We start from the raw sequence: 25,982 nt of genomic DNA on the forward strand, positions 1-25,982 counted from the left end.
TCGGGCTCCTGATGGCAACATCCGATGAGGGGAACGCGGCTCGAATCATCCTCTCGGGCGCCTTGGCCGCCCTTGTGGTCACCGCGCTCGTTTTGTTGGCTGTGCCGTGGATGTTCTTCGGTCGAGACGGGAAGGACAACGGAACCAACGAAACCTCCATTGCCAGCGTGTGCACCACTCCTGACTGCACCATGCACACGGTCGTTCTGGGCATGAACAGGACCCGCTACGTGGACCCCTGCAACGACTTTAGCCTCTTCGTGTGCTCTGCGTGGATACAAAAGCTCCCGGGTATATCTAACACCCTCACGGGACAGGTAACTAAATGGCGCAAAGCACTGCGGCCAAAAGTAATCACCTGTGTCTCTTTGAAGAAGCGTTCGACTTTTGTATTAGCTATTTCACTTCGTAATTTAGAAACAAATTGAAGATAGTCAAGCTTGGACTGTGTGAAAACATACTGCTGTAATTGGAGAAGCTGGTACATTGAAATGAATGTTGAGCTACGTTGAGGATGACCGAGCCGTAACGCCTGCCGACAGTGTACTAAGGATCAAGTTCTGGCCACACTGTAGGTTGTAATTTAGCCTTCTATTCACTCTTAGCACACAGTGAGCTTTTGTGGCCGTTTCCACGATAATTATACGAGATTTTGTTACTCATTAGCAAAAAATGTAATCGTTTTTTTAAAGTTATTTTTCTGCTGTCGGGTAGAGACTTTTAGCACAAAGTATTATTTTGTGCCACTTATAGAGGAGAAGCATGACGGTAGAAGGAAAGAGAGGCTGAATAATTGTGCGAGCTTGAATGGGCGCCTGGGAGGTGCAGTGTGCAATGAAAAAAAGAGTGGGTAAGAAAGGAGAGAGAATTGGAGGAGTGTAATATGAGGCGGAGAATAGGAGGCTGTCTAAGAGTGTGCGCGGTTGATTCCAGTGCAGATGTCTAGGCTGCGGCACGACAGCGCACCGTCATCTTTGAGATAATGGGCAGCATTATTGAGAGGGCGGGCAATTTAAATTAGCCTTTGCCGACAGTGAAGTGTTCGCATGTTTCACGCGTGAGAAGAAATTTGCGCTCTGTGTGATATTAAGATGCAATTCCAACAATTTCTCTAGCGGCTTGCACAGAGCCTATCGCGGTTGCCTGATTTGGTGTAAGTTGTGTTAAGGTGCACGACCATGAAGAAAACGAAACGATCGAGCTGTCATTGAAAAAAAAAAACGTTTTGGCAGCACGACATCCACCAAGAAGCATTGTTATTTCACGTAAAGAAATGAGAGAAAATGCAAGAATACTCTGCTAACGCCTGTCGGCTCTCCGGCACTATGCGACTATTGTCCTGTTTTCACCTTTTATACATTCGATGGTGGCCGACAACTTCAACACTGGATCTATCATCACGGCAGGATCCATTTGTCGGTTCTGCAGAACGAACGTTGGCTTCTTCAAAGTCGACAGTCAAAAATGAGGATTAGTCATAATTTATGAAGACAAAGTTTTGCTTCGTATCTTTGATTGGACTGAAATTAACGTTACTTCGTCTGAGGCGTAACGGGCCAAACTAGGCCGCGTGCATAATGGACATGTAAGTCAACTGGCTCCAAATACTGCATGAAATCTGCCCTTTCCCTCTTTTAGTCTTATCGAATTCCTAAGCTGATTTTGAGAAAGGATGGAGTGTGAATAGGCTCTTTCCTCGTTGGTATTGCATAACCCTCCTCGCAGCGCCGCCCCTCCGCCGCTTTAAGAGTGTGTTCGTCGTACTTTCCCGTTTTCGTTTGTTTACTGGATGTTTCTATTGCACTGATCTGTGCACCTTGTTTGAATTATTCATAGCGGCGACTTGGGTTCTCTTATAATGTTTGCACTCCTTACTTTGCACCAGAGGGAAATAACTTTGTGTGCAGTTGACCTACTGCTTGCCACAGTCCCTGTCACAAAGTCTACAGAGCGAATAGTAATGCTGCGTCTAGTTTGTTTCCTTCCCGTTGCATTTTCTCAAAGCATAAATTAATTTCTTGCCCTTTCCCTCGAATGCCAAATACAACACTTATCCGGCAATTCCTGAACGTGGTAATGTTTTAGCGGTATCAGTGTAAGTTCAACGCGGAAAAACCCAAGTCGCCGCAACGAATAATTCAAACAAGGTGCACAGATCAGTGCAATAGAAACATCCAATAAAGAAACCAAAAAGGGAAAATATGACGAACACACTCTTAGAGCCAACAGCCACAGAAACCAAGGGGCACAGGGGAAAAAAAAATTCCCCTGTGCCCCTTGGTTTCTGTGGCTGTTGGCTTCTGTCATATTTATAACGAGCCCCTCATCCCCTTCCCTTGTTTGCTTAACACTCTTAGAGCGGAGGAGGAGGGGCGGCGCTGCGAAAAGGGTTATGCAACGCCAACAAGGAAAGAGCCGTGTGAATAAGCTATGTTTAGAAACAAGCGTACTTGGTATTTGTTTGTAAACGTAGCGTTCAATACTTCCTTTCAGTCGCTGTGCCTCTTGCGCTAAAAAAAACGGGAAGCGTAGATTATACAGGGTGTTAAAAATTAGATTTTAAGGAGGGAAAATGATACGAAGAGCAGTACACACAGTCGATTCTCTTAATGGGTTATTCGGCCAGGTGGACACAAATATTAGAAAAACTGTCAACGCAAACTGTAAAATACAGGATTGCACTTGTCTGCTTAAGACCAGAAACGCGAGAGCCCGTCGCGGTGGCTCAGTGGTTATGGTGCTCGGCTGCTGACCCGAAAGACGCGGGTTCGATCCCGGCCGCAGCGGTTGAATTTCTTTGGAGGAGAAATTCTAGAGGCCCGTGTACTGTGCGATGTCAGTGCACGTTAAAGAACCCCAGGTGGTCGAAATTTCTGGAGCCCACCACTACGGCGTCTTTCATAGACTTAGTTGCTTTGGGACGTTAAACCCCATAAAACCAAACCAATCTTTTCTTCATCCATTTTTTTTGTCATTCGTTTTTTGATATTTTGTTGTTTTTAAATTTCAGCAATTTTTAATTTTGTTTTGTTCCTTTTATGTTTAATTCTCTTTTCAGACCACTGCGGGGACCCGCATTGTACCAGTGCGAAAGCAAAACGTCCACATACTATGCTGCTCTGACGTCCACGTACTATATCAACGTCCATGGATATTTTGACGTCTAAGTGTATTTTTTGGCGTTTTTTCTTGTTTAACTACCTAATTACACCTCATCAACCAAGTATTTCCCGCAGCAACACTTGATCACACACTATCTGTCACAATCACACTTTTACGCAGTTATCTTCAGACAACGACGTAATCATGAGGGCAAAATTGCGGAGACTTTTTGTGACGCGACCCAGCCATATATTGCTCTCATGTTAATAACTAAAATTTATTCAGTAACTTTTTATCCACGTCAGTTAGCATGCATATTTATATTGAAAACTTGAAGAGAGTGGCATTCCAAAACTTATTCTCTTTACAATTTTTGTAACACACCTGTGTCCGGAGATGTGCACGCCTCAGTTTTCAGCCCTACTCGTCCAATTACTGACGTAAAGCCGCCGCGGTGGCTCAGTGGTTGTGGTGCTCGGCTGCTGACTCGAAAGACGCGGGCTCCATCCCGGCCGCGGCGGTCGAATTTCGATGGAGGCAAAATTATAGTGGACCGTGTACTGTGCGATGTCAGTGCACGTTAAAGAACCCCAGGTGGTCGAAATTTCCGGAGCTCTTCACTACGGCGTCCCTCATAGTCTGAGTTGCTTTGAGACGTTAAACCCCATAAACCAACCAAACCAGTTACTGACGTAAGGTCTCGGCCGTCGGCATTAAATGCCTCCCACATCGGACCCAGCTGTTTCGTATGGGGCTTCGCCCGACAAGAATGCGAAGTTGCAGGCGACGGTTATAAATTTTCGCTCTTGACCAGCGGTATGGTATCGTTGCGTTTGACAACATGCGAAGTATAAAGTGGAACCACGTCTTTTAATCCACTCTAGAAGCAATTGCTTGAAGAAATAGCGCTCGCCCCACGCCGCCGAAGCAGTGATTCATTTTCGCTAGCCAAGTACGAAAAGTTATCATGGTCGCCACAACTCCAGATTATGTTCAAGCGGAGTGCCATCCGTAAAATCTGCGTCACACAAAAAGGGAGGAGCCTCATGCCAAGTGCCGTGGTCTCGCATGCATATTAGGCGGTTAGGGCTGAAATTTAGGACGTGCAGGTCTCGGGACATAGGTGATTTGCTAAAATTGTACAAAATAAAACAATCTTTGAAGGGTACTGACTCTAATTTTTCTATACACAATTGCACGCTAACTGCGATCAATAAACAATTATTAGTAATTTTACTGAATTACAAAGGTTACAGCTACTATTTCTCTGTGTTCGCCTGACCGTGTGAGTCATTTACTACAAATGACTTGTGTACTGCTCTTGGTACTTTTTAAAAATCCGAAGAGCCTAATTTCAGACACCCGGCATGAAAGCGTGATTAGTAGGCACAAGCGTGAAAGGTGCGGCTGTGCTAATTTAAGACGCGTTGCCCACGCGGGAGAAGCGCTTGTCCCGCGTCGTTCCGCCGCTGTGTTTGTCTTTGTTGGCGGTTTTGTTTGCTTTCTCAAGTACTCTGCAATACTACCTGTAAACAATGTTCACACCGCGTCGCAGGTGACGATGGACTGGATCCAGTCGCTGGCCACTCTCCGTGGCATGACGTACATGGACGGCGCTTCAGGTGGCGGACACGTTTACAACCGAGCGCGGCAGTTCATGATGCTCTGTCTGGTCGATAGACCCAAAAGCGACGAAGCTGGCGTCCAAGCCTTCAAGGACGCTTTGAAGAGTGGCGAGCTCGCCTTCCTGTCTCCGAAGCAGTACGGCGCCGCTCCCACCTACGCGCGCCTAATAGAAAACCTCGCGGTCCTCTCGGGCAAGTGGCTGGTTCCACTGTGGTTCCGCTTGGAGCTGCTCCCGTTCGGTAGCAGCGACAACGCTCCCCTCTGCGTGCTCTCGCCCGAGCCACTAGTCTTGGCCTATCGCCGGCTTCACATGATTACGTCCTCCTCGCGCGAACTCTACCGCCAGTACGTGGAAGCCTTCGTGCACACACTGTACGACAACGGCACCACTGTCACGGCGGAATACCTTAAGTTCCTCCGGGAGGACAGCATCCTCGTGGAGGTGAGAAACTGAATCGGTGGCTCTACTGTCCGTTCTGAAGCAGAGCTTGTATGAAACGACACATTATTAGTGTGGGAATAAGGGAGTAATTACTCATTAGAATCCACCAAATCGCAGCCATGCGGGTACAGAGGAAAGCTGTGCAGCTGATCATAGAAACTTCGTAGAACAAAAGTTCTTCCTGGTAAGCGGATCTAGCCCAGGGCCAGCGCCTGTCCGGGGCAGTCGTTCTACCAACTAAACTAGCCAGGACGTCCAGCAAGTAGATGGTAGGCTTAGCGTTTGTCTTTTACTGGCCGTATGACTGCGCTTGGGTGGATGGCAATATGTGAGTATGAGCCGTGCTTTTGTTCTTATGTGTGTTTTGCGTTTTGATTGAGGTCCAAGAGATGGCGGAAGAAGTGCCGGCGTATGCGGAAATCTGCTGGTCGTCTTCCCCCGTGATTTAGCGCGAGCTCCATGTACACACCGCAATCAGTCATAGCAACCGCACGTTGAGCTAGTTTTCTTTTGTACGGAATAACAGACTGGCTCCAGTACAGATGGCGAGGCCCCTCGGTCTTGAGATCATCGACTCTCATGCCTTGTGCCATCAACAGCAACATAAAGGATGAAGAATAGTGGAACAAGGACAAGGCATATGGTGTGTGGACGTGTTCGTGGCGATGACCTCGAGGATATCCTACGTGGATGAGCTCAAGTTTTCATACGGCAAACTAGCGTTAGGAGCCAGAGAAGGTGCAACATTTAACTGTTGGTGAGGAAGTAATAGGTGAGTAGATCTAGGTCAAGTATACACATGGCGAATGTACAGAGCAAGAGACAAGACAAGGGACAGGAAGACGCACCCGGGCGCTGTGTGTCTTCCTTTTTCTGTCCCTTGTCTTGTGTCTTGCTCTTTATATTCGCCATACAAAGCCAACTAGCCCGTCAACTCGCTAATTATACACGATAGATCCGAACCATAACCTCCTTGCTCCTTGAGCACCAACTGTGTAATTTCGTTTCAAGGCCCACAGCTTCTCTTAAAATGAACTTCTAGCATTGAGACCTGCGCCTAGCCCTAAACGGTAGACCCCATTGTTAGCTCTGAGTGCTAGTTGGCGCTTTCAGTTTTAGTGTGTTAACAGCGTGTGCAGTTATAGATGGCTATGTTCACCTTGTGCACACGTTTTCGTCTGCATGCTGGATATTGTTATACTTAATTTACGCTGCGGTGCTTTGGTGCAATTTAGGAGCAGCAAAATTATAAACTCATGCTGGTGCAAGTTTCAAATACTTTTCGTAGAAACATTGTTTCTGACAAAGCTTTAAATTGAACGTACCGAGCTGGGTACTTCGGGACCCAGCTGTCTTTTTGTAAAATTAAGTGAAGCATTTGGCCGATGACGAATTACGTCGATTTGTGATAAGTAATAACTCATTTGCAATCTGTTAACGACGCTCAATGGTCAAATGAATGAGAGGATGAAATCGACAGGTCGGATCACAATTGCACCAAAATCCGCAACTGTGATGACAATTGCGACAGTGATCAGCAGGATTCTATTAACTGACAGAAACATTTCTGTGACCTGGTTTTTGGTTTCAAACAAGGTCTCCTCATCACGAGTTTGTCTCGAAGCGCTTCAGGCGAAGATCATTTATGAGTAGGAATCACACTTCAGAGTACGGAGAGACCACTAGCTCTCTCGAGTGAAAAGCAGAGACAAGTCAGTCATGATGTTGTCAACTGCCTGTGACACTAAGCCAGAGGGTAAGTGACGAGGGTGGTTAAAGGATGAAAAGAAAACAGAAGTCACACGACCCGAAACTGTAGCCAGATAAAATAAGCACATGAGCGGAGTTCACCTGTCTGATTGCAATGGACGGAACTGCCGAATCACTGTGCGCAGCAAGAAATGAACTGTTCGCGTTTTCACGCTCTTCCTGAACAGGGCATGCTACAATATTCACATAGAGATGTGATGGTTCTCAAGAAAGAGTCGACATCTGTTGAACTTAAGAGCAAAATAAAGTGCCGATACAAGCAAATGCACGCGCTTCGAGGAGGTCTCCAGAAGACGCGCGAAGCGAATGGCAGGTGATTACAAGATAGAGGGCGAAGTGTATTTTACTACCACTCGATAAGCTATGGCATATCATCACTGGCCACTATCCTGACGATGTCAAGCTGAAGTTAAAGAAGTGCTAAAACGCACATTGCACCTGGAAATTCAGATTGATGTAATTCCATATCCTCAGTTGTCTTCCGAACCAGAGCTGCTTCCTGCACTGTCACACGCATTAAGTCCCAGAGTACCGAACTTGGTACCAACAAGCTCCAAACTTCCTTTTTTGTTTTTCAGTTGCTACATTTTTAAAAGATTATTTTCATCATTTGGACGTGCAAAAAGTGTCATAAAACTGGACAAAAATAGCTGTCTCGTGACTGAGGAGGAGGAGAAAATCAGTAGTGCCCTTTGTTTTCACGAACAAGGCGTAAAAACATCGTAATGATTTGCTCAAAAACAAAGTAAATAAGCGATAAAATCTACTAGAAATTATTAATGAATCTAAAACTCAGCCCATAAATTGCCTCGAAAGCTAAGTAGAGTAAGCCATGACTGTTCTCTTCAAAGGCGCTCTGTGTTGGAATAGGGTAAGCGGAGATAATGAGGCGAGTTGTTTGCCTTGCCTTACAAGGGATTTAACTTTGGTTGGGGATTATGCCAGTGGTGTGTTAAAGATTACCAGATAAGACAAGGAAGACCAGAATAAAAAGGGAAAAGAGGGGCCGTTTTGCTGTATCTATAATGGGTAAACCCCACCACGCGATTATTAGTGTTCCTCTTTACTTCCGCCTGGCATCAACGTCTGTTGCCATTCGTTCTCCTCTTGTAAGAAATTCGAGTGAAATGTCACCAGTTATCAAAAACGCCGCATGAGAACTATGGCGCAGAGATAGTTGAATATGAGAGCAATGTCTGTGAAGGTCTTGCAGGATGCACGTCATAGGATTTACGAGGCGGATTCGTATGTCATTTATTGTTTCTGTAATTCCGTGTAGCCCTTTTATCGCAGGAGCTGTGCTATGTTTTGTGGAATAGTACGCACCCGACGACTTCAACGGATTTCTAATTTGCTGGCTACACAGGCCCGAGTGTTCACCGCCCTGTTTGAAGGTGTCTTCGCCAAGGACTGGACGGCCGTGCACGGAAGGTTGGTCGACCTGAAAGAGTTCCTGCCGAAGTTGACGGGGGCGGACTGGGCAGCGGCCTTGCTCAAGGCCTTCGACGGCACCCTCCAAGGAGGGGTGAAGACTAGCACTTTCCTGCTCTTTCTTTCTTTCAATGTTTTAGTTCCGCTTTTGAAAACATAATTTTGTTGTTAGGACAGAAAGAATTGCTATTATGCGAAAAATATTTTGGAGCCGTGATTTCCAATCACTTATGCCGCCATTAGTAACAGTTGCCGTCAATAACAGTGCCTGCTGACTTGTACACCTCTCCTTTAGATACTAATGCCCCACTGGGCCCTGGGACTATAGTGTAGCACTTATTAAAGAACGAAGAAATAAAAATTTGATATATCTCTCAATCAAAATCTCGCATTAAAAAGAAAGCGCTGAAAATGAAGAGCATGCTGCCTCGGTGGCTCAGCGGTTATGGTGCTCGGCTGCCGACCTGAAAATCGCGGGTTAAATCCCGGCCGCGGCGGTCGCATTTCCGTGTAGGCGAAATGCTAGAGGCCCGTGAGCTGTGTGATGTCAGTGCAAGTTTAATAATTCCAGGTGGTCGGAATTGTCAGGAGCCCTCCACTACGGTGTCCCTTATAGTCTTGGTCGCTTCGGGACGCTAAACCCCATAAACCTATATAAAATAAGGACTAGTTCTCATAGTAACGTCGCAAAAACACTAAAAACTCCGCAGGACTTCTCTGCGGGCATGCACCCACGCTGCCTAGTTTTTCAGTCTGCCACAATTTATATGGACCCGTTCAAAATCTGCTCGCAGTTTTTAATCTGGAAGAAAGTTAAGGGCTTCATCCGTAGGTTTCTTGTCGGTAGTGCTTTAAAACGCATCGCAGCAGGTGTACTCATTAAATACTTCATATGAATGAATAAATTAATCAGCTGAGGAGCTAAGAAAAGGAGGCTTCATGTGCACTGGATAGGGTAGGGGTAAAGGATAGAGGATTATGTGAGACCTTGTTCTTGAACATCTTTCTGGATCCGTATATTGATTCTTTGGCGTTGCCAACTGCAGCTGGCACTGCAAGTCAAGTTCCGTAGGCTCGTGAGTGTATCGTCCGGGTCTGTGTTGGGGAACACGAAATCATCGCACGAATGTACTATGGGGGACAAAAGTGGTATACTCCACGCGGCGGGAGCCAGAGCAACGGAAAACTGCGGCATTTTGGCGAGCTAGAGCCCGAAACATTGATCTGAGCCAAGCGACATGCCTGCTGAGAATAAAGGTCACGCATTGGCTGTCTCGATCCCATATGCCGCCTGTAGATGGCGTTGCAACGCAGTTTTTCGTTGATTCGGCTCCCGCCGCGTGGAGTATACCACTTTTGTCTGCGATAGTACGTCTTCAGGTTTGTGTTCATTTCTCACGATATGCACGATGCTTCCAAAGCAACTTTGCTGTGTTTTTTTGGACATTCTTTCTATGTCATCAGGCTCCCGTCGACAGGGCAGCGTTAACACTATCGATCGCAGTCATTCTTCTTTTCTGTCTTAATGCGTCTTTCTACATCTTCCGCACACCTTTTTTGGGGGGCAGTAATGTCGCTTGTGCTTTAGGTTGCGGCACATACAACTAAGCAGTCGTCTCGTTCTATAGAGCCGGGTCGCCTGAAAAGCTGATGGCGGTATTTGACCACCCTAGCTTTCACCGAAGAGGCGAAAACAGTGAAGGCGTTGTTGCTGGCACACAATTTTCTTAATTTCTGGTATGTCTACCTGTTCGCATATCATGTATACGCGTATTTGATTTCTGTGCCTCCATTGCTTAGAGGTACAACGTCTACGGGGATCTTCCTAGCGGACTCGCTTTGACTGACAAGGATTGACAAGGCGTTCCTTGTTGCAGACAGTGATTGTGATCAAATCGGCTTAGTCGCATGGTGGGACCATCACGGACGAGTCCGTGATGGTCCCACCAAAATGCTCGGACTCGTTCGATGCGTGATGAGTGATCCATTCTAGATCATCGTCATCATCATCATCCGAACTACGCCCACTGCAAGGCAAATTCCTCTCTAATATCTATACAGCTTATCATGTGCTGTGCCAGCTGCGGCCACCTTATCTCCGCAAACTTCTTAGTCTCCTCCGCCAACCTGACGTTTTCCCGGCCCCCACTACGCTTGCCTTCCCTTGGAATCCAGTCAGTTGCCCTTCACCGCCATAGGTTACCTTTTCTGCAAGCTGCATTCTCGCCCAGGAGGCTGCGCCGATGCTGAAGACTGCCGTACACGTGCTAGCTCTAACTCTAAGCCCTATAGGCAACTTGTGCTGGAGTTAGCCGTTTCGGCTGCAGCGCTGTAACACAGCAAAATGTAAGGAGAATTAATGTTTTGGCGCACTAGTATTGGTTTTCGACGACACCAGCCTGAGCTATTTATAGGGAAGAGTTTCCGCGCTCTTTCAAAGCTACAGGTGACGTGCATCAGCTAATCGGGCTACATCGAGGGCGTCCAGGAAAAGACTGATATCAGCCAAACACGCGCTTTCAATCTTTCGGAATGTGGTCTCGCGTTTCTCGTTGCCAAATTGGCTGACGACAGCAGTTTTTAGGCGCGCAGTGGAAAAACTCGAGCGACGCTCTCAGTGGAGCTTGCCTTTGGCTGGACACTATAGGCTAAGAATAATTGAAATAAATGTCCTTTCGGATTACTGTTGTATCAGATTGGAGCAGAACACTTGTTCTAACGACTAACATGAGTATTCGGAAGGAAGCTTACAAAATTATAAAGATTCAGCGACCTTTCTTTGCAGCCGACGTTCGAACATCCGTTCGCTCGGGAAATCGCAGAGCCGCTGCCCTTCCATGCTTTCGTCCTCATATGAATAAGACAAACTCAACTAAGAAATTGTAATTGATGTATAAAGGTTCGTCATCATCAGCCTGACTACGCCCACTGCAGGCGCATGGTCTCTATCTCTCCAAATAACCCTCTGCTGTGCCAGCTCCGGCCACCTTATCATCGCAAACTTCTTAATCTCATCCGCCCACCTAACTTTCTGCCGCCCCCTGCTACGCTTGTCTTCTCTTGGAATCCAGTCAGTTGCCCATAACGACTGCTTACCTTGCCTTTGCATTACAGAGTCGATCACACTTGACTAGAGTGATCTGAAGGGAGTTCAGAACTGCACCTGCGACGCCTGGCGACAGTCACTGGGTTCGAGATACACTGGAAAATAGCTCCACGAGCATAGACACTGCGGCGTTCGCGGCCGATCGAAATACAGGCCTGTGTGATTTGTGGGTCTAGAGCACCGGCTCTTTATCACTGACATAGCACTATTGGCTGAGCCGTTATCATTGAAATAGCGCATTCGGCTGAGCCGAGATACCTCATGCTGCCGCCAGTCTAACTGCAGTGCTCCATGGCCTCGCAGGATGCGATAACGCCGTGAACATGTGTGCCTGCTTTGTCATGGGCGTTCGCGGCTCAGTCGCCACCAGTGACAAAGAGCCGGCACTTGTGACCCGCAAATCACGCAGGCCTGTATCTCGGTCGGGGCCGGAGCATCCATGCTCGTGGCGCTTTTGACCAAGCGATCTCGAACCCGGTGGATGCCGCCAGGCGTCGCGCGCGCAGTTCGGAGAGCCCATCGGACCATTATGTACTTGGGAACAGCTTTCTGTGGCTATGCAGTGAAAGTCACGAGCGCGAGGTGCAAGGCTTTCGCAAGCGTGCTGCTGTTATCACGCGCTCACGAGGGAGAGATGTATTTAAGCTGGCGGCGCGCGCTCTTATAGCATCCACCGCATAACCACAGAAAGCTGTCCTCGAATATCGACAATCGGCACTGTACATACCCTGCCCAAGCACACTTGATTTCAACGAGGATCTCATTAGACACCATGCCGCCGCGGTGGCGCAGTGGCTATGGTGCTCGGCTGCTGACCCGAAAGACGCGGGTTCGATCCCGGCCGCGGCGGCTAGAATTTCTTTGGAGGAGAAATTCTGGAGGCCCGTGTACTGTGCGATGTCAGTGCACGTTAAAGAACCCCAGGTGGTCGAAATTTCCGGAGCCCTTCACTACGGCGTCTCTCATAGCCTCAGTCGCTTTGGGACGTTAAACCCTATAAACCAAACCAAACCGTCATTAGACACCGTTTGTTGCCTGACCGACTCTATTCTCTCCCCGTGTCTAACTCTGCAGCAGACGATTCTCCTTTCCATTTTCCTGTCCCCAATTTAAGTTGAGCCTTTTCGATAGCTTCCACGTTTCTGCCCCGTAGGTGAGTCCCGGTATGATACAGCTATCGTTACTTTTCTCTTGAGGGATGTTGGTAAACTGGCATTCATGATCTGATAGAACCTACCGAATGCGCTTCACCACGTGCTTATTCTTCAAGTTATTTCACTCTCGTGATCCGGATCTGCAGTCACTACCTGCCATCGCTAACTGCTGTTCCCTTGCGTGACTGTTGAACATTACTTTAGCATTCTGCATATTAAATTTTATACCGACGGTTCTGCTTTACCGTTGATCATGGTTTACATTTAACTCCCAGAGTGACTTGGTTTGAAGAAGTCATGAACGAATCTCAGATTGCTAAAGTAGTCTCTATTAGCTCTTATCTCTGCCTGTTCTCAAACTAGGTGTATGAATATCTCCTGTAAACAGCCGGTAAATAACCTTGAAGAGATCATGCCTCCTTGCCGTACCCCCTTTAAAGCTATCTTTCTTATCGATCTATAATTTTCAAGTCTTTTACGTCCCTTTTTTATGAATTAAGGTGCTGTTAGCATTCTTACAAGATTCCTGTGTGCTGGAGGTTGGAAAACATTGTAAATCATTGACGAAAACGAATTCTTCAGTATACATACAATGGAAGACTATCAGATAGTAAGCTTTGCACCAGTTATACTTCATCCATTCGAGACGAGTTGTATTTCTAAGAAGCACAAGACTTCCAAGGTTGATTGCCGCTGCAGGTTTTAATGCCATATTTAACTAAAATGCCAGCCGAATGACATGAGCGTCAGCAAAGTTCGCTCACTTGTCGCACTATTCAATCCCAGCAATAAATGTTTAATTCAGGGGTAAGCGTATTCAGTGTGAGCTCCACGTAGAATGATAGCAACTTCACCGTAATTAGCCGAAACTCATTTATTAGTCTAGGCACCACAAGTCGGATGGGTTCTCTTCAGAGAAACTAACACTGCGTTTTTTGACTGAAATGTACAGGGCTTACAAGTGTGACCAATTCAGCAAGGTTGACTTGAAAATTATGACAATGCTTGACGTGTATGCGCCACGTGTGTGTGACACCAAAAAGATTGCGGCTAGCAGGACGGAAGCACAGGGTTTAAATAAATGTCACTGTCATGCGAAAGACTTCATTCATTGAGCAGGGCTACAGCTAAATTGTTATAGCATCGCATTTTAATGCGCTTGCCAAATACAGCGTTCATACAGAAGGCTCCTCCTTTATTTTCTTGAAACAGTTACTAAAACTGACACATTGGTGCTGAAATCGAGACGCATCGCCACTTGCATAAACGTCACAAGTGGTAAAGCGTAATTATCAGTCGGTGCCGGTGGATTAGCTTTTAGAACCACAGCTTATTTCTCGACATCTTACAGCATGATAAACACAAAGGAAAAGTATATAAACAAACATGGTCGCAGCAGAACTAAATCCATTCTAACGAAGTGCGCGAAAAACAAACAAAATACCGATGGACTCCTTGAGATATTTTCCGCTTGGCAGCAGTGCATTTATTCTTGCAGTTAAATTATTTATAGAGTGAGAAAGCCAAATTTGGGCTCAATCAAGGACAGAACTCTCGCCTGTTTAATTCCATTCCATCAGGGCAGAGGCCGGATGTTAGCTGGCCATACGTTTGCCTTCGCAGTTTACATGCAGTATCCTCGTAAAACTGCTCGTGTGGAAGAATGATTAAAACTGTTTCATGACCCCCCCCCCCCCCCCCCCCCCAACCGGTCTTGCGCTCCTACTAATAGGCGAAGGTACGGATTGCCTGTAAACTGAACGCTTCACATTGCTCGAACTCAACAATGAGCAGTGGGAGGCGAAGCTTGCTCTCAGCTCCACCTTCAGCGCCAGCTGACCGGTCAGGCTTGGAGGGCCGTATTCGCCAATGGTCTCCCGGATTTGGGTGGACCATCCGCTTAATTACATTATATCAATAAAGTTTCTCTGTCTCTTTCTCTTCTCAGCCTAATATTTCTCTATGCAAGTGCATACGGGACATGAAGAAAAATTATAGCCTGTTGTTTATTTACGAGCATGCGCCAACACCCACTGGTCATGCTTCGGTATTCTACGCCACCGAAGCCGTCGTTGGTTCAATGCAGGCTTAAGCATGCCGGCAGTTGGAGAATAATCCTGTTGTCTCCTTTAGAGATTCAGCCTTAAAATCAAGCATCTTTTAATTATTGCTTCTCATCCTCTGCTTTGTTTTTCTCATGTGAAAGAATTCTTTACAATTATACCTAAATATTCCGTGCTGCAAGTGCTTGTTCTGATGACATTCAGTTCAGTGTTCTGATGAATTTCAATCGACTGTGATCAGTGAACCATATTTTAAATATTTAGAAATAAGCTTTCCTCGCTGTTTTCATTGTCGCTGTAACTTATTTATCCAGCCTACACACCGTATCAAGTCTAAAATATTTTGTTATTCACTTTCCTAAGATTGTTACTTTAATAAACAAACAAATGTTCAACAATTTGATGGAGGTGAAGCATTCCACAAATTGGTGTAAGAAACTAGCGGCCTGTTGTGATAATAATCAGCAGTTGAGCGACTAATACGTCATATTGCAGTTGTGTGAACTCGTGAGACCAGCAGTGTTCGTTTCCCGGGAGCGACTGAACAAGTTCGTGCCTGATTAAAAATACTGACAGTCGAATAGCGTTATTTTTAGAAATCGGGTACAACGAGTAACAAAAACAGAGTAAATTAGAAGGTCTGAGAAGATACCTCTTGAGCTTATTGAAAAAGCTGTAATGTGTCGCACTCCTATTTACAGCTAGGGTAAGGTGAAGTTGTCAATGGGTGTATATCACTCGATGCCGCACGCTGCCGAATGAATGCCGGTAGGTAGCACGCATGGTCATGTTGTTGCCGTGTTGTCCGGGTCGATGCTCCCGCCTTCTTTGCGTGCGGCAGGGAGGCAGCTGGCTTTTGAAGGCACTTTACATACTTGGATATGTTCTTCAAAGAGGTGAAGCTGCTTTTCTGTTATGCGCGTGCACTCGGGCAAAGTATTCTATTCGCAATAGTCAAAAACTCTGGTCTTCCCAGTGAAACCACAGGAAAAGTGCTACGCTTACGTGTCTTCTACCGCAGCGGCCCATCACCATCGCGCCAGGAGACGGTGTGCACGTCAAGAGCCGTGTGCATCTGGAGGCCATCAACAGACTGATGTCGCGTGAGACGGCGTTGGACCTACTGCACCACACAGCCTGGTGGTTCGCCCAGCAGATCGGCAGCCTTACGAGCAACGCCCTCTTCGATGCATTCGTGACACGATACGGGGAGTTCGGGCGGACAGTCCAGGTGGTCGCTTGCGCCTTCCAGGTAACTGAGAGGCAGAAAACGAATGTTTCTTAAAATAGTATTTTGCAATGGTTCGTTTCTCCGAGCAAATCAGACGAAGAGTAGCGCGCTAGGAATGAACTGTGCCCACCGCTACTCACTCGTATAAGCACGCCATATGTGGCGTGATTTATGATGACGGCTATGCTTAGCTTACATAAAGGTTTTGGCGATTTATTGACTGCCTACGTGAATATAGGTATGGATATAAAGGTTGATGCTTCCCGGAACAATTCTCCGCATTTCCAGTTATTTTTGCCTTCATTCGATTTTCGGATAAATTTATTCCAACCTTTCAGGCCCTTTCTGCACTACATTGTTTGTTTCCAAACCCTTGCACTGTTTTTGTATCATTTCTGTGTTTCCCCTTTGGTTAAATTCCTTGCTGACAACACCCACTTTTAGTTTTGCTGATTTACTTGGGAAACAATTCTTGCTGCCGTTCAAATGCCAGCAACTCTGTGTTGGTAATAGTTGCCGGTTTGATGCTGGCTTCTGGCGGGGTTGTTTTGGAGAGCTTTTGGGAACACACTACACCCGTGTAACCGAAAGAACTGGCGTAGAAAGCGGGGCCACGAACGAGGAAATCAGGACTGCGTCATCACTGGCTGCGCTATATTTTCCTTTAGGGGGTAGCTCAAAAGGATAAGTGGAATGTTGTACATCGTAGTGTCGACAAATAAAAGTGGCGTACAGCTTATCCTATAAGCCAGCAACAACGTGGCGAATAACTTAGTTCACGACACAACCTATTTCGTGAGGACTATAGCACTGTCGAAAGAGGACAGTACTAGGAAGTGCAGTGCTCGATTCACTGTAGACGAACGAAATGCGCCATCTCAGGAGGATATTGTTCAATGCCGGGTGTAACTTGAACAGTGCTTAAAAACATGCTGATGGAGTATAGGAGGCTGAGATTTCTACGTTTTAGTCACTGATTACAAGGCTGAAAACTTTCCTGTTCTCTCCAATAAGGCAAGTACCAGAGCTTAAGCTTATTTAATGCGTGACAAAGGAACATTGCGGTACATGGGTCACACCGCAGGTGAGAGTCAACTGCGAAATATTTAGTCAAAAAGATTCAGTGCGTCCTAGAAAACGTGAGTAAGTTTCATTTATCGTTTGCCACAAACAAGTTTTTACCGAGGTAAAAAAAAATGGCCTCCAAATTATAAAATATCACTCTGCCTCCTGCTTCCGACCCCGATGTTAGGAGTCTTAAATTAAAAAAAAAAAAAAAACATTTGAACGTATTCCATTCCTTGACAGAGCAGTGGCACGACCGTGCAACGGCGTGTACTTTGGTCGCATTAACCTTCGGTTTTGGTTGCTCTGGGTAAGGAATTTATTCACATGGCGGTTAACGACAAGCACTATTAAGAATCCGGAACTTTGTGACAGGAGGAAGAGCGTCCGGAGGTTACAGGTGCGAAAGTCTGCTGACTAATCTTTTTCACTTAACTCTGCCGACAGCCGACGCAATTTCGACTGAAAAGTACAGATGTAGTCATTCTTGCTTACAGAAAGAACCTATGACCTCTTCATGCGTCATATGTTGGGTACAAGGCGGCTTCCCCCCACCCTATTGGCCTTAAAGAATTGAAGCTATGGAAAAATGGAAAGCTATGGAAAGCTATGGAAAAATAATGAAGCAACGGTAAACCACAGAGCGTTAAACTAAGACACTTTTATTTGAGTCACTTATTTTTCATTCCACGCGCCGACTATGGTGATGTCTAGCTTGCCTGGAATGCTCCAACCGGAAGAGGCGGCAGTGGGCGAAAGGCGCGGGAGGACCGAAATCATCGATTACATTCGAGTAGGGTGTTTCTTTTTGTGCTTTGAAGTGCCCAGTGGTCGCGACATCTAGCCGTCTTCGTTATACAATTAGAAAGGGTGGGCATGCGCAAGAGAAAAAACAAACCGAAGCGAGTTTTTCGCCCTAGGAGAGACGCGAATTTGATGGAGGGCATTCTTTAAAGGTTGTCGCCACTTCAGTTTTCTACTGGGCTTCATCACAGTTAACACATCAGCACCAATGTGGACGGTGACTGCATTGCGGCCGCCATTTTTTTTTTTCAGATTGCCGTCACCTACAACGTGCTGCTGGCGGCAGTAAACTACGCTGCAATGAGCGGCAGCCAGGCGGAAAACATAACAAAGAGCCTGGACCTCATCCAATCCTTGGCCCTGAAGAAGGTAGCGCTGGTGTCGCGCCTAAAGAACAATGTGCGCGACGCCCTCGTCTCGGAGCTGAAACGCACAGGTGGCGTTATCTGGCCTTCCATGACGCACACCAACGCCGCAGGGCTTCAGCAAGTTTACGGCGAAACCGTGGACAGCAGCCGGGGCTTCTTCGGGCACTGGCTGTCCAGTCGCAAGCAGCTGCAGAACTCCCTTAGAACTCTGTGAGGAAAAAACCCATTTGGCTCTCTCCACACGTACTTAGTTGGCACAAGGGATCCTTCTTTGTTGTGCCTCTCATAGTTCTGGTAGTGCTGCGAATAATAGCCGAAATTTACCGCACCTTTGTACTGCTGTCCCTCCGCGCTTGAACTATTTAAAATGCATGCCTTGCCAATTGCTAATTAGGTGAATACGTCAGCATCAGCCATGGGAACTAGAAAGAGAGGACACTAAAGTACGCTGTTAATGCTTAATATTAATGTTAATGTTTAGTTCTAATCTATGGTCGCCTGTATCAAGAGGCAGCTATTATTTATGCTACATCATTCACTATTCAAAGCCGCAGTTAATACCGCAGCAGCAGCTAGTGCCCACAAGCGCAGGTTGCGATTTTTTACTCGAGAAATGAAGCCCATCTCTCTTAATGCGTACATTATGCGTCTAATGCCGTCAAATAGCAGGTACCTGCTTGTATGAAGAACACCCAACGTGAGGAACATGGATTACAAGCCGCAGTAACAATATATTTTTGTGCACTTAGGCTGCCGCTCATGAGTGAACTGTGCCTCCCTGCAATCTGTGGTAACCCGCTACCGAGCTTTCTGTTGAGAAAACGGCCCCTTGTGAGAACTTCTATGCTAGCAGTTTTGTGCTATGGCCGGATTTATCAAGCTCCTTTGCGTCGTCGTGGATAAAGTCGCTCATGAGTGGCCGCCGTTCGGTGGATTTTCTAGGCAGATAGCGACAGACGAAAGTATTTTTGCATAGGCGGCGGCCAAACATAAATGGTATTTTAATATGCAGCCTAGCTGCAGTGTTTTCTAAAGATTATACTCATAACGATATGACAGAAGCCAACAGCCACAGAAACCAAGGGGCACAGGGGATTTTTTTTTAAAGTTATTTATTTTGTGGTGCTGATCAATTTAGAATATTACTGATTATGTTATCGTTTAAACGATAACATATTCAGTAATATTATAAATTGATCAACACCACAAAATAATTAACTTAAAAAAAATCCCCTGTGCCCCTTGGTTTCTGTGGCTGTTGGCTTCTGTCATATTTATAACGAGCCCCTCATCCCCTTCCCTTGTTCTCATAACGATAGCTGGATACGGGTCAGAAAACCCCCGCTTTCATCAGACAGCTGATGAGAATGCTATTTTCAAGGAGAGGTGCTCTCGACTGTGTGCACATTCCCTGGTAATATTATTCCTGGAGATAAACATCCCTCATTAGTGCGGCAAACGAGTACCATTAAACAGCTATTGATTTGTTTGGTCCTGGTCAGGCGCAAATAGTCTAGGAATTTGCTGTTAATTCTTCTTCCTCTGCCATTAATATGTCAGCCACATCCAAGATATTCGGTCAGGGACATCTATTGCTCGCTAGTCTTGACTTCTGATGTCACAGATGTTCGATACCAATGATAGAGAGTCAAAGTAATGAATTACAGGGTCTGTCCTGAAAGTAATGAGACAAGTCGCGGTGTGGCGCGTGCATGCTCTAGATCGGGAAACCGCTTTTGGGGGAAGGAGCGGGAACCTTCAGCTTCACAGTGCAAAGACCTCAGTTGGCTTCGAGCAGGTCAAGCGAGTGGACGTGCTCAAATAGGTACCCCTGTTTCGTCGCTTCGTCGAGGAAGCCATGGAACAGCGCGACGCGGTGAAGCTTTGCAATAAACTGAATAAATCACCGACCGAGACATTTGACAGCATGTGGTAATGATGTCATTTCCGGATCGCAAGGGTTCCAATGGCACAAAACATTTACAAATGGCCGTGAAGACGTTCAGGACCACACAGTCAACGTTACCGTCCGTAACCGTCATCGACAGGCGTCTGGACCGCTGCTTGTTGTGAACGTCGTCACGACCGTTTTTAAATGCCTTGAGCCATTAGCCCTTTCGGCCCTGGCGGTGTCAATTGACACCACAACACAAATATTACGCTCACTCCTCAGTAACAGAAGAAAATACTATTAATTTTTAATACAATAGTTCCTTAGGGATCTCTGCTGCTATCGACATAGCTGTTAACAGAATACCATTGAACTGTGCGGTGTAAGGAAGAAGAAGGAGCAGCATGGGAGGCATGGAGTGAAGAAGCCGAGGTGTAGCAAACTTGTGCATTTTTATCTCACTAACCATTTGTTCTTCTGCGCTCAGATTTTGATATGTTGTGTGAAACGCCTATCTAAGCTCATATCCCGGTCGTAAATATTACTGAATGCGTAGACGCTGCGTTTGAACACATTATTGACATGTGCGATTTTGACACCATCAGGGCTCAACGGTTGCGAGCGGTGGCCATTGAGTGATGATAGGTCATCTTTGTAGAATAGAATCTGCTAGTATTTTAGCAGATGCACCTATACTAACGGCCTTTTTGGACTGCTGACATGAATGTTCATTACAAAAAATGGACAAAATCTTAAAATTTGCTTTCTGATGAATTGGAAAATGGAAATTTTCGCTATCATACACAGTGAATATTCAGATTGAGCCTGGAAATGACCATGCGGATGTCGACGAATAGCAACCGGAGCAAAGGAATAGCGAGAACAAATGCACGTCTGACCTCGCGCTTTTATTTCTTTTTTTACCTCTCTCCTCCTCCTGTGAGCTGTGAGCATCGACACTGAGCTGCAAGAAGAGACCGGGGTATTTACACTGAAACTCGCGCTCCGCCGCTCGTGCAGCACGTGTGGTGCGCCCTCGGCGCTCGGATCAATGCAGCGTGTTTGGCTGCGTTTTCTTGAGAAAGCGTATTTGGTGTGCTGATGACCAGCTTCTGCTTTCTCCCCGGCCGAGAAATATCCTGAACTCGTAAGCCTATGGATGAGAGGGAATTTCCTGTCACCTGTAAGGAACAGCATTCGGTCAAGACACAGACACGACGAGATTATGTTCCACTTTATGAATTCTTCTATAGCAAACAGCTGTTTTGAAAACAAGCGCAAGCGAGATGCAGTGTGCCGCGCGCAAGCTTAGAACTTAGATTTTCCGACCTTCGCGCTGGGCGCTACGGAAGTGCTTCGTGAAGCTCGATAGAGGAGGGCGTTACAGATTCGAGGAAAGCCTTTATCTTGACCACAGTCGCCTTCGAGGAAGGCTACGCAAGTTTTGAACATGTGAGCTGTTGACGTGACGTAGACAAGCTGGAACAAAAACCTGGCAGGAACAAGAACGCGGAGGTGTGATACAAAACGCAAGGTATACAGGAGCGCGCGAAGTTTTTTGTGGAAACTACGAGATTATCTATCCCTTACAAAGTAAAGAAAGCTTCCTTATAGGTCTCCACACTGCAAAATAATAAATTTTTTTGTTAATTTCTTTCTTGTCGGTTGCGGTTACCAAAACGGTCCCACTAGCATTTTGCACCCATTGAGCCCTGATGTCCGATTTTGACACCATTCCTGTAAATCGATTAATACTCGCACCACAAGCTTTAAATTTTTACTGCGTGGTTATGGGGCCTTAGGCATTGTAAAAACGCGGAGCAAAAAAATCTACGGCCGAAGTAAAAAATCCAGGGCCGAAAGGGTTAGAACACACGACGTGGACATTGCATCGTTCCTACATGCTGTCTTGATCACGTTGATTGACTCGGTAGGTGACATCCCCAGTTTATTGCAAAGCTTCACCGCGTAGCGCTGTTCCAACGTTCGCTCCATGGATTCCTCGACGCAGCGACGAAATATGGGTACACGCTCGAAGATGTCCACTTGCTTCGACTGCTCGCAGCCAACTAAGCTCGTCGCATTGTGAAGCTGAAGGTTCCCGCTCCTTCCCCCAAAAGCGGTTTCCCGATCTAGCGCGAGCACGCGCCACACCGCGACTAGTCTCATTACTTTCAGGACAGACCCTGTATGTAAAGAAGGCACAACTCCCACGCTTCCCTTCAACCCGAGGAACGATATCGACCGGTGTGCAATCCCCTCCCCTTCTCCTCCGGACGGGACCCCAGAGGGCGCACTCCGTCGTCCACATGAGCCAAGACACCCTGAGACGTGGTCACATTAACGAGAACTCTTACTTCCGGCTTCCTTTGAATAAGGTCGTTATTCGCCTCTGCTGGAAAACAGGGACTATAGTTGCCGATATAGACGCCGATATTTAGTGCCGCCGTTTACTGCTGCTACTGTGCTGTGCTTTGCCGCTCCCAGCTAATGACGCTACCCCTACAACTGCCGTTACCTGATCTTGTAGTAGCCTCGCCCTGTTGCCGACGTTTCTGCAATGCGTTTTGTTGCTACACAAGTCCGCTCTCTTAAGATGTCTCGGCTTGAACCCGCCTCGCGTCGCAGGCACATGCGTGCAGTCGTGTCCCAGATATACCGGGTGGACACAACGGCTCTTGCCCTGTACAACCCTGCTCTGAGAGCTATCCAAGTGTCGACCGCGGCGCTGGACACGCCGTTCTACTACCGCAGCGGGACGATGGCCATGCTGTTCGGCGGCTTGGGCTTCCTGTTCGCGCGGGCCATGTTTCAGGGCTTGGATGTCGTTACGCAGATCACGGACTCCACCGCAGGCCACACGCCTTTGGCCAAGACGCGTCTGGCAAACGCAGCCAGCTGCCCTGATCCCAACACTGACAGAGAAGCTCTGTTTCCTTACCTGCCGGCGCTGGAAGTGGCGCACGCCGCCTACCTCACGGTAAAATTGGCTCAAGTGGTTTAAACGGGGTGAAATTTCTGTGCACGTGACTGAAGCTGAGGAAAACATCAACAGCGATAGTGTTGTGATGCTCACGAAGGACGTTGAAAATTTGAAAAATTGGTTTTTGATGACAGGAAATGGCGCAGTAAATGTCTCACATCTCGGTGGACACTTCAACCGCGCCGTAAGAGAAGGGATAAAGGAGACAGTGAAAGAAGAAAGGAACAAAGAGGGGCCGTAGTGAAGGTCTCCGGAATAATTTCGACAGCCTGGGGATCTTTAACGTCCACTGACATCGCACAGCACAGGGGTGCCTTTTGCGTTCAGTCACCATCGAAACACGGCCGCCGCGGCCGGGTTCGAACCCGGGAACTTCACCTCAGTAGCCGAGCGCCTTAAACACTGAGCCACAGCGGCGGGTCACGAAGGGAGTTCAAAGTAGGGGCTGGGAAAAAGGGAAAGGTGTAGTAATTTTTAGTGTGAAAGCACTATTGGCTTCTCAAACTGTAAAATGGAGATGTGAGGTGAAGTCTCTGAAGTCAGTCACGGGATGCGGGAAACGGAGTGAAATGAACGAGACTTTTGAATTAGTTTGACCTTGGCGAACCTGGACAAATAAAAAATATTGCCGCTACTGCGTTTCGAACCTCCGCAGGCACGAACAGATCAACGAACAGGCGCCAGGAACCGAACGCTGTAAGCCTTCCGTAAGCAGCCGCTCCGATGGCGCACTCGAAACACGCGAAAACCCGGAGTTGCCCAGAAAATGGCGGCGTTTAAAAACTCGCGATTGGTCGAAAGGGCGTGATGTCATAAAAGGCGGAGAAAATACGAAACACTATAGCCAGTACTAGTATCTACAACGACTGCAATTACAAAGGTTTATAATAGAATTATAATTATAAAACTAATTACTGTCCACTGAAACGCTAGATATTCACTGTTAATTTCAAGCAAGTATCTAAACTGTGTGGAGAAACCGCCACCATTGTTGAACAACTCTAGCATGCTTCACAAGATTAGAGTAGAAGTGCGGTCGAGGGTCCATGGAATCACTTAATTTTCCTTGCAGGCGATAACGCGACAAACCATGAATTAAAATTTTATAATATTTGTGTATATTATTATGTGGAAACGCGCGCTGTCAACAAAAGTGTTCTGAAACCTTTCACATTTTTTTTTTGCTGGCCAATCTAAAATTACATTAGAATATGAATGCTTCTAAATTCATCAGACACGAATAAATAGCTGATGGCATCGGGCACCAAAAAAAAAAAAAAAATCTGACAGCTCAGAGTGTATACAGTTGGGTGCAAAGTTCATGGAAGGGCTAAAAGAGCAAGAGTTTGTCCCGAAGTCCTTTTCCCGGAAAATTTTACGATATTCCTGTTAGCTAGCCTGTTAGCTGTTAGCTAGATTGGGGGAAAGACATATAGTTTCGTTTTCGGGTTCTATTTTCTTGCACAATACGAGGAGTAAAACGGGCAATATTTTTGGAGCGCTAACATATAAGTACACATATAAGTACAAGTCAGGGTGTTCAATAACTTGTCATAATTCGAGCTTTTCCGGGCCATTTCTTAAAAGAAAAAACGACTTACTATAAGCAAATGCTCTTTTTTTTCATATAGAGTTTCCTAAAGCAGCGTTTTTTTTTTGCATAGCAGCACTACTGGATCCAGCGCTACAAAAAGGTTTGCTTGTGTTTATTGGAGTTTAATGTCCCAAAGCAACTCAGGCTGTGAGGGCCGCCGTAGTAAAGGGCTCCAGAAATTTCGACCACCTGGGGTTGTCTGACGTGCACTGGTATCGCACAGTACACGGCCCTGTAGAATTTCGGCTCCATCGAAATTCGACCGCGGCGGCCGGTATCGAAGCCACATCTTTCGAGTCAGCTGCCGTGCGCCATACCCACTGAGCCAACCCGGCGGCCGCTTAAAGAAAAAAAAATATGAACGGAATATTTTTTTTGCGGTTTCATGCGACGAAATAACGCAGGCAGGCTTGCCTGATGAAGCTGATAGGTGCTTTGAGCCTTCCGTTTTCCTTGTGCCAAGCTCCAAATATCGCCTCTCTGTGGGCGCACAAATGCATCTTATTCCAACATTGCATGCGTTTTACTGCTCGATTTTGTGTTATTCCGAACAGCAAACAATGTATGTTTCGCACGCGCAGGCGGCTGACGGCAAGGACGAGCGGCTGAGGGGCATGGAGCAGTACTCGGGAGAGCAGGTCTTCTTCTTGACCATGTGCCACACACTGTGCGAAGAGGATGGCCGAGGAAGCACCTGGTCGCCAGCATGCAACACAGTCGCCCGGAACTTCGCACCATTCGCGCTTGCCTTCAAATGTGGAGGCGGATCGGCCATGCATCCGGCGAAAAAGTGCAGCTTCCTCAACGCCTAGCTCTCGACGCTGACGGCCATGTCGCGCTGGAGCAGCCTGTGTAGTCACCGATGGGGCGGCTGTGAATCTTCCGTTGGACACTGGAGGCCCTGAGCCTTGATTCAGTTTGGCTCACATCGTTTCATTTCGTACTTTTCATTGGGGCGAGAAACATTTTGTATGAGCGATATGACACAGAATTAGGACGTTCTCGAAGGTTTCCAGACGAAAAACACGAAACATGAGAAAAATGCACTTTGTAATACTATCAAGTGGTATGAACTAATTAGTGGTCCTTTATTTTTCTGGTACCCTTTTGAAAAGTGGCATTTTCTTACACGTGGTATTACAACGAACTTTTTTGTCTTCTATTTGTTTTTTGCAAAGCTGTATAATATTAGGATAAGACGGCAGCATGCGCTAGTGCGACGCTACTGTATAGGCAAGCTTGCGCTGCTTTGATTCCGCGAAGTGGCTGTTGTCGTTTACAACAGCTGAGACTGTGCAGCGTGTATATTGATCTCGTTCGCTTTGTATGATGGGGTTGGAATTATTGACTGA

At 46.7% G+C, this 25,982-nt stretch overlaps 1 protein-coding gene across 1 annotated transcript; it reads left to right on the forward strand.

The window, feature by feature from the left end:
* The first annotated feature begins 11 nt into the window (after window positions 1-11).
* Window positions 12-25,525, forward strand: LOC149339493 (membrane metallo-endopeptidase-like 1). Its single transcript, XM_089550488.1, has 7 exons — window positions 12-317; window positions 4,658-5,170; window positions 8,307-8,465; window positions 15,716-15,946; window positions 18,047-18,372; window positions 22,682-23,033; window positions 25,212-25,525. Exons 1-7 carry the CDS (start codon window positions 12-14, stop codon window positions 25,440-25,442), a joined length of 2,118 nt encoding a protein of 705 aa, XP_089406614.1. The 3' UTR covers window positions 25,443-25,525.
* The last annotated feature ends 457 nt before the right edge of the window (window positions 25,526-25,982 follow it).

Source organism: Amblyomma mixtum, chromosome 6 (assembly GCF_055824585.1).
Source record: "Amblyomma mixtum isolate Tamu chromosome 6, ASM5582458v1, whole genome shotgun sequence".
Taxonomy (NCBI): domain Eukaryota; kingdom Metazoa; phylum Arthropoda; class Arachnida; order Ixodida; family Ixodidae; genus Amblyomma; species Amblyomma mixtum.

What these genes read in the sequence shown, in the direction of transcription:
- LOC149339493 (XM_089550488.1), top strand. Translation starts at nt 12, where the DNA reads ATGGCAACATCCGATGAGGGGAACGCGGCTCGAATCATCCTCTCGGGC. An exon ending in AGGACAGCATCCTCGTGGAG is followed by an intron (nt 5,171 to 8,306) that starts GTGAGAAACTGA and finishes CTGGCTACACAG; the next exon opens with GCCCGAGTGTTCACCGCCCT. An exon ending in ACGGCACCCTCCAAGGAGGG is followed by an intron (nt 8,466 to 15,715) that starts GTGAAGACTAGC and finishes CTTCTACCGCAG; the next exon opens with CGGCCCATCACCATCGCGCC.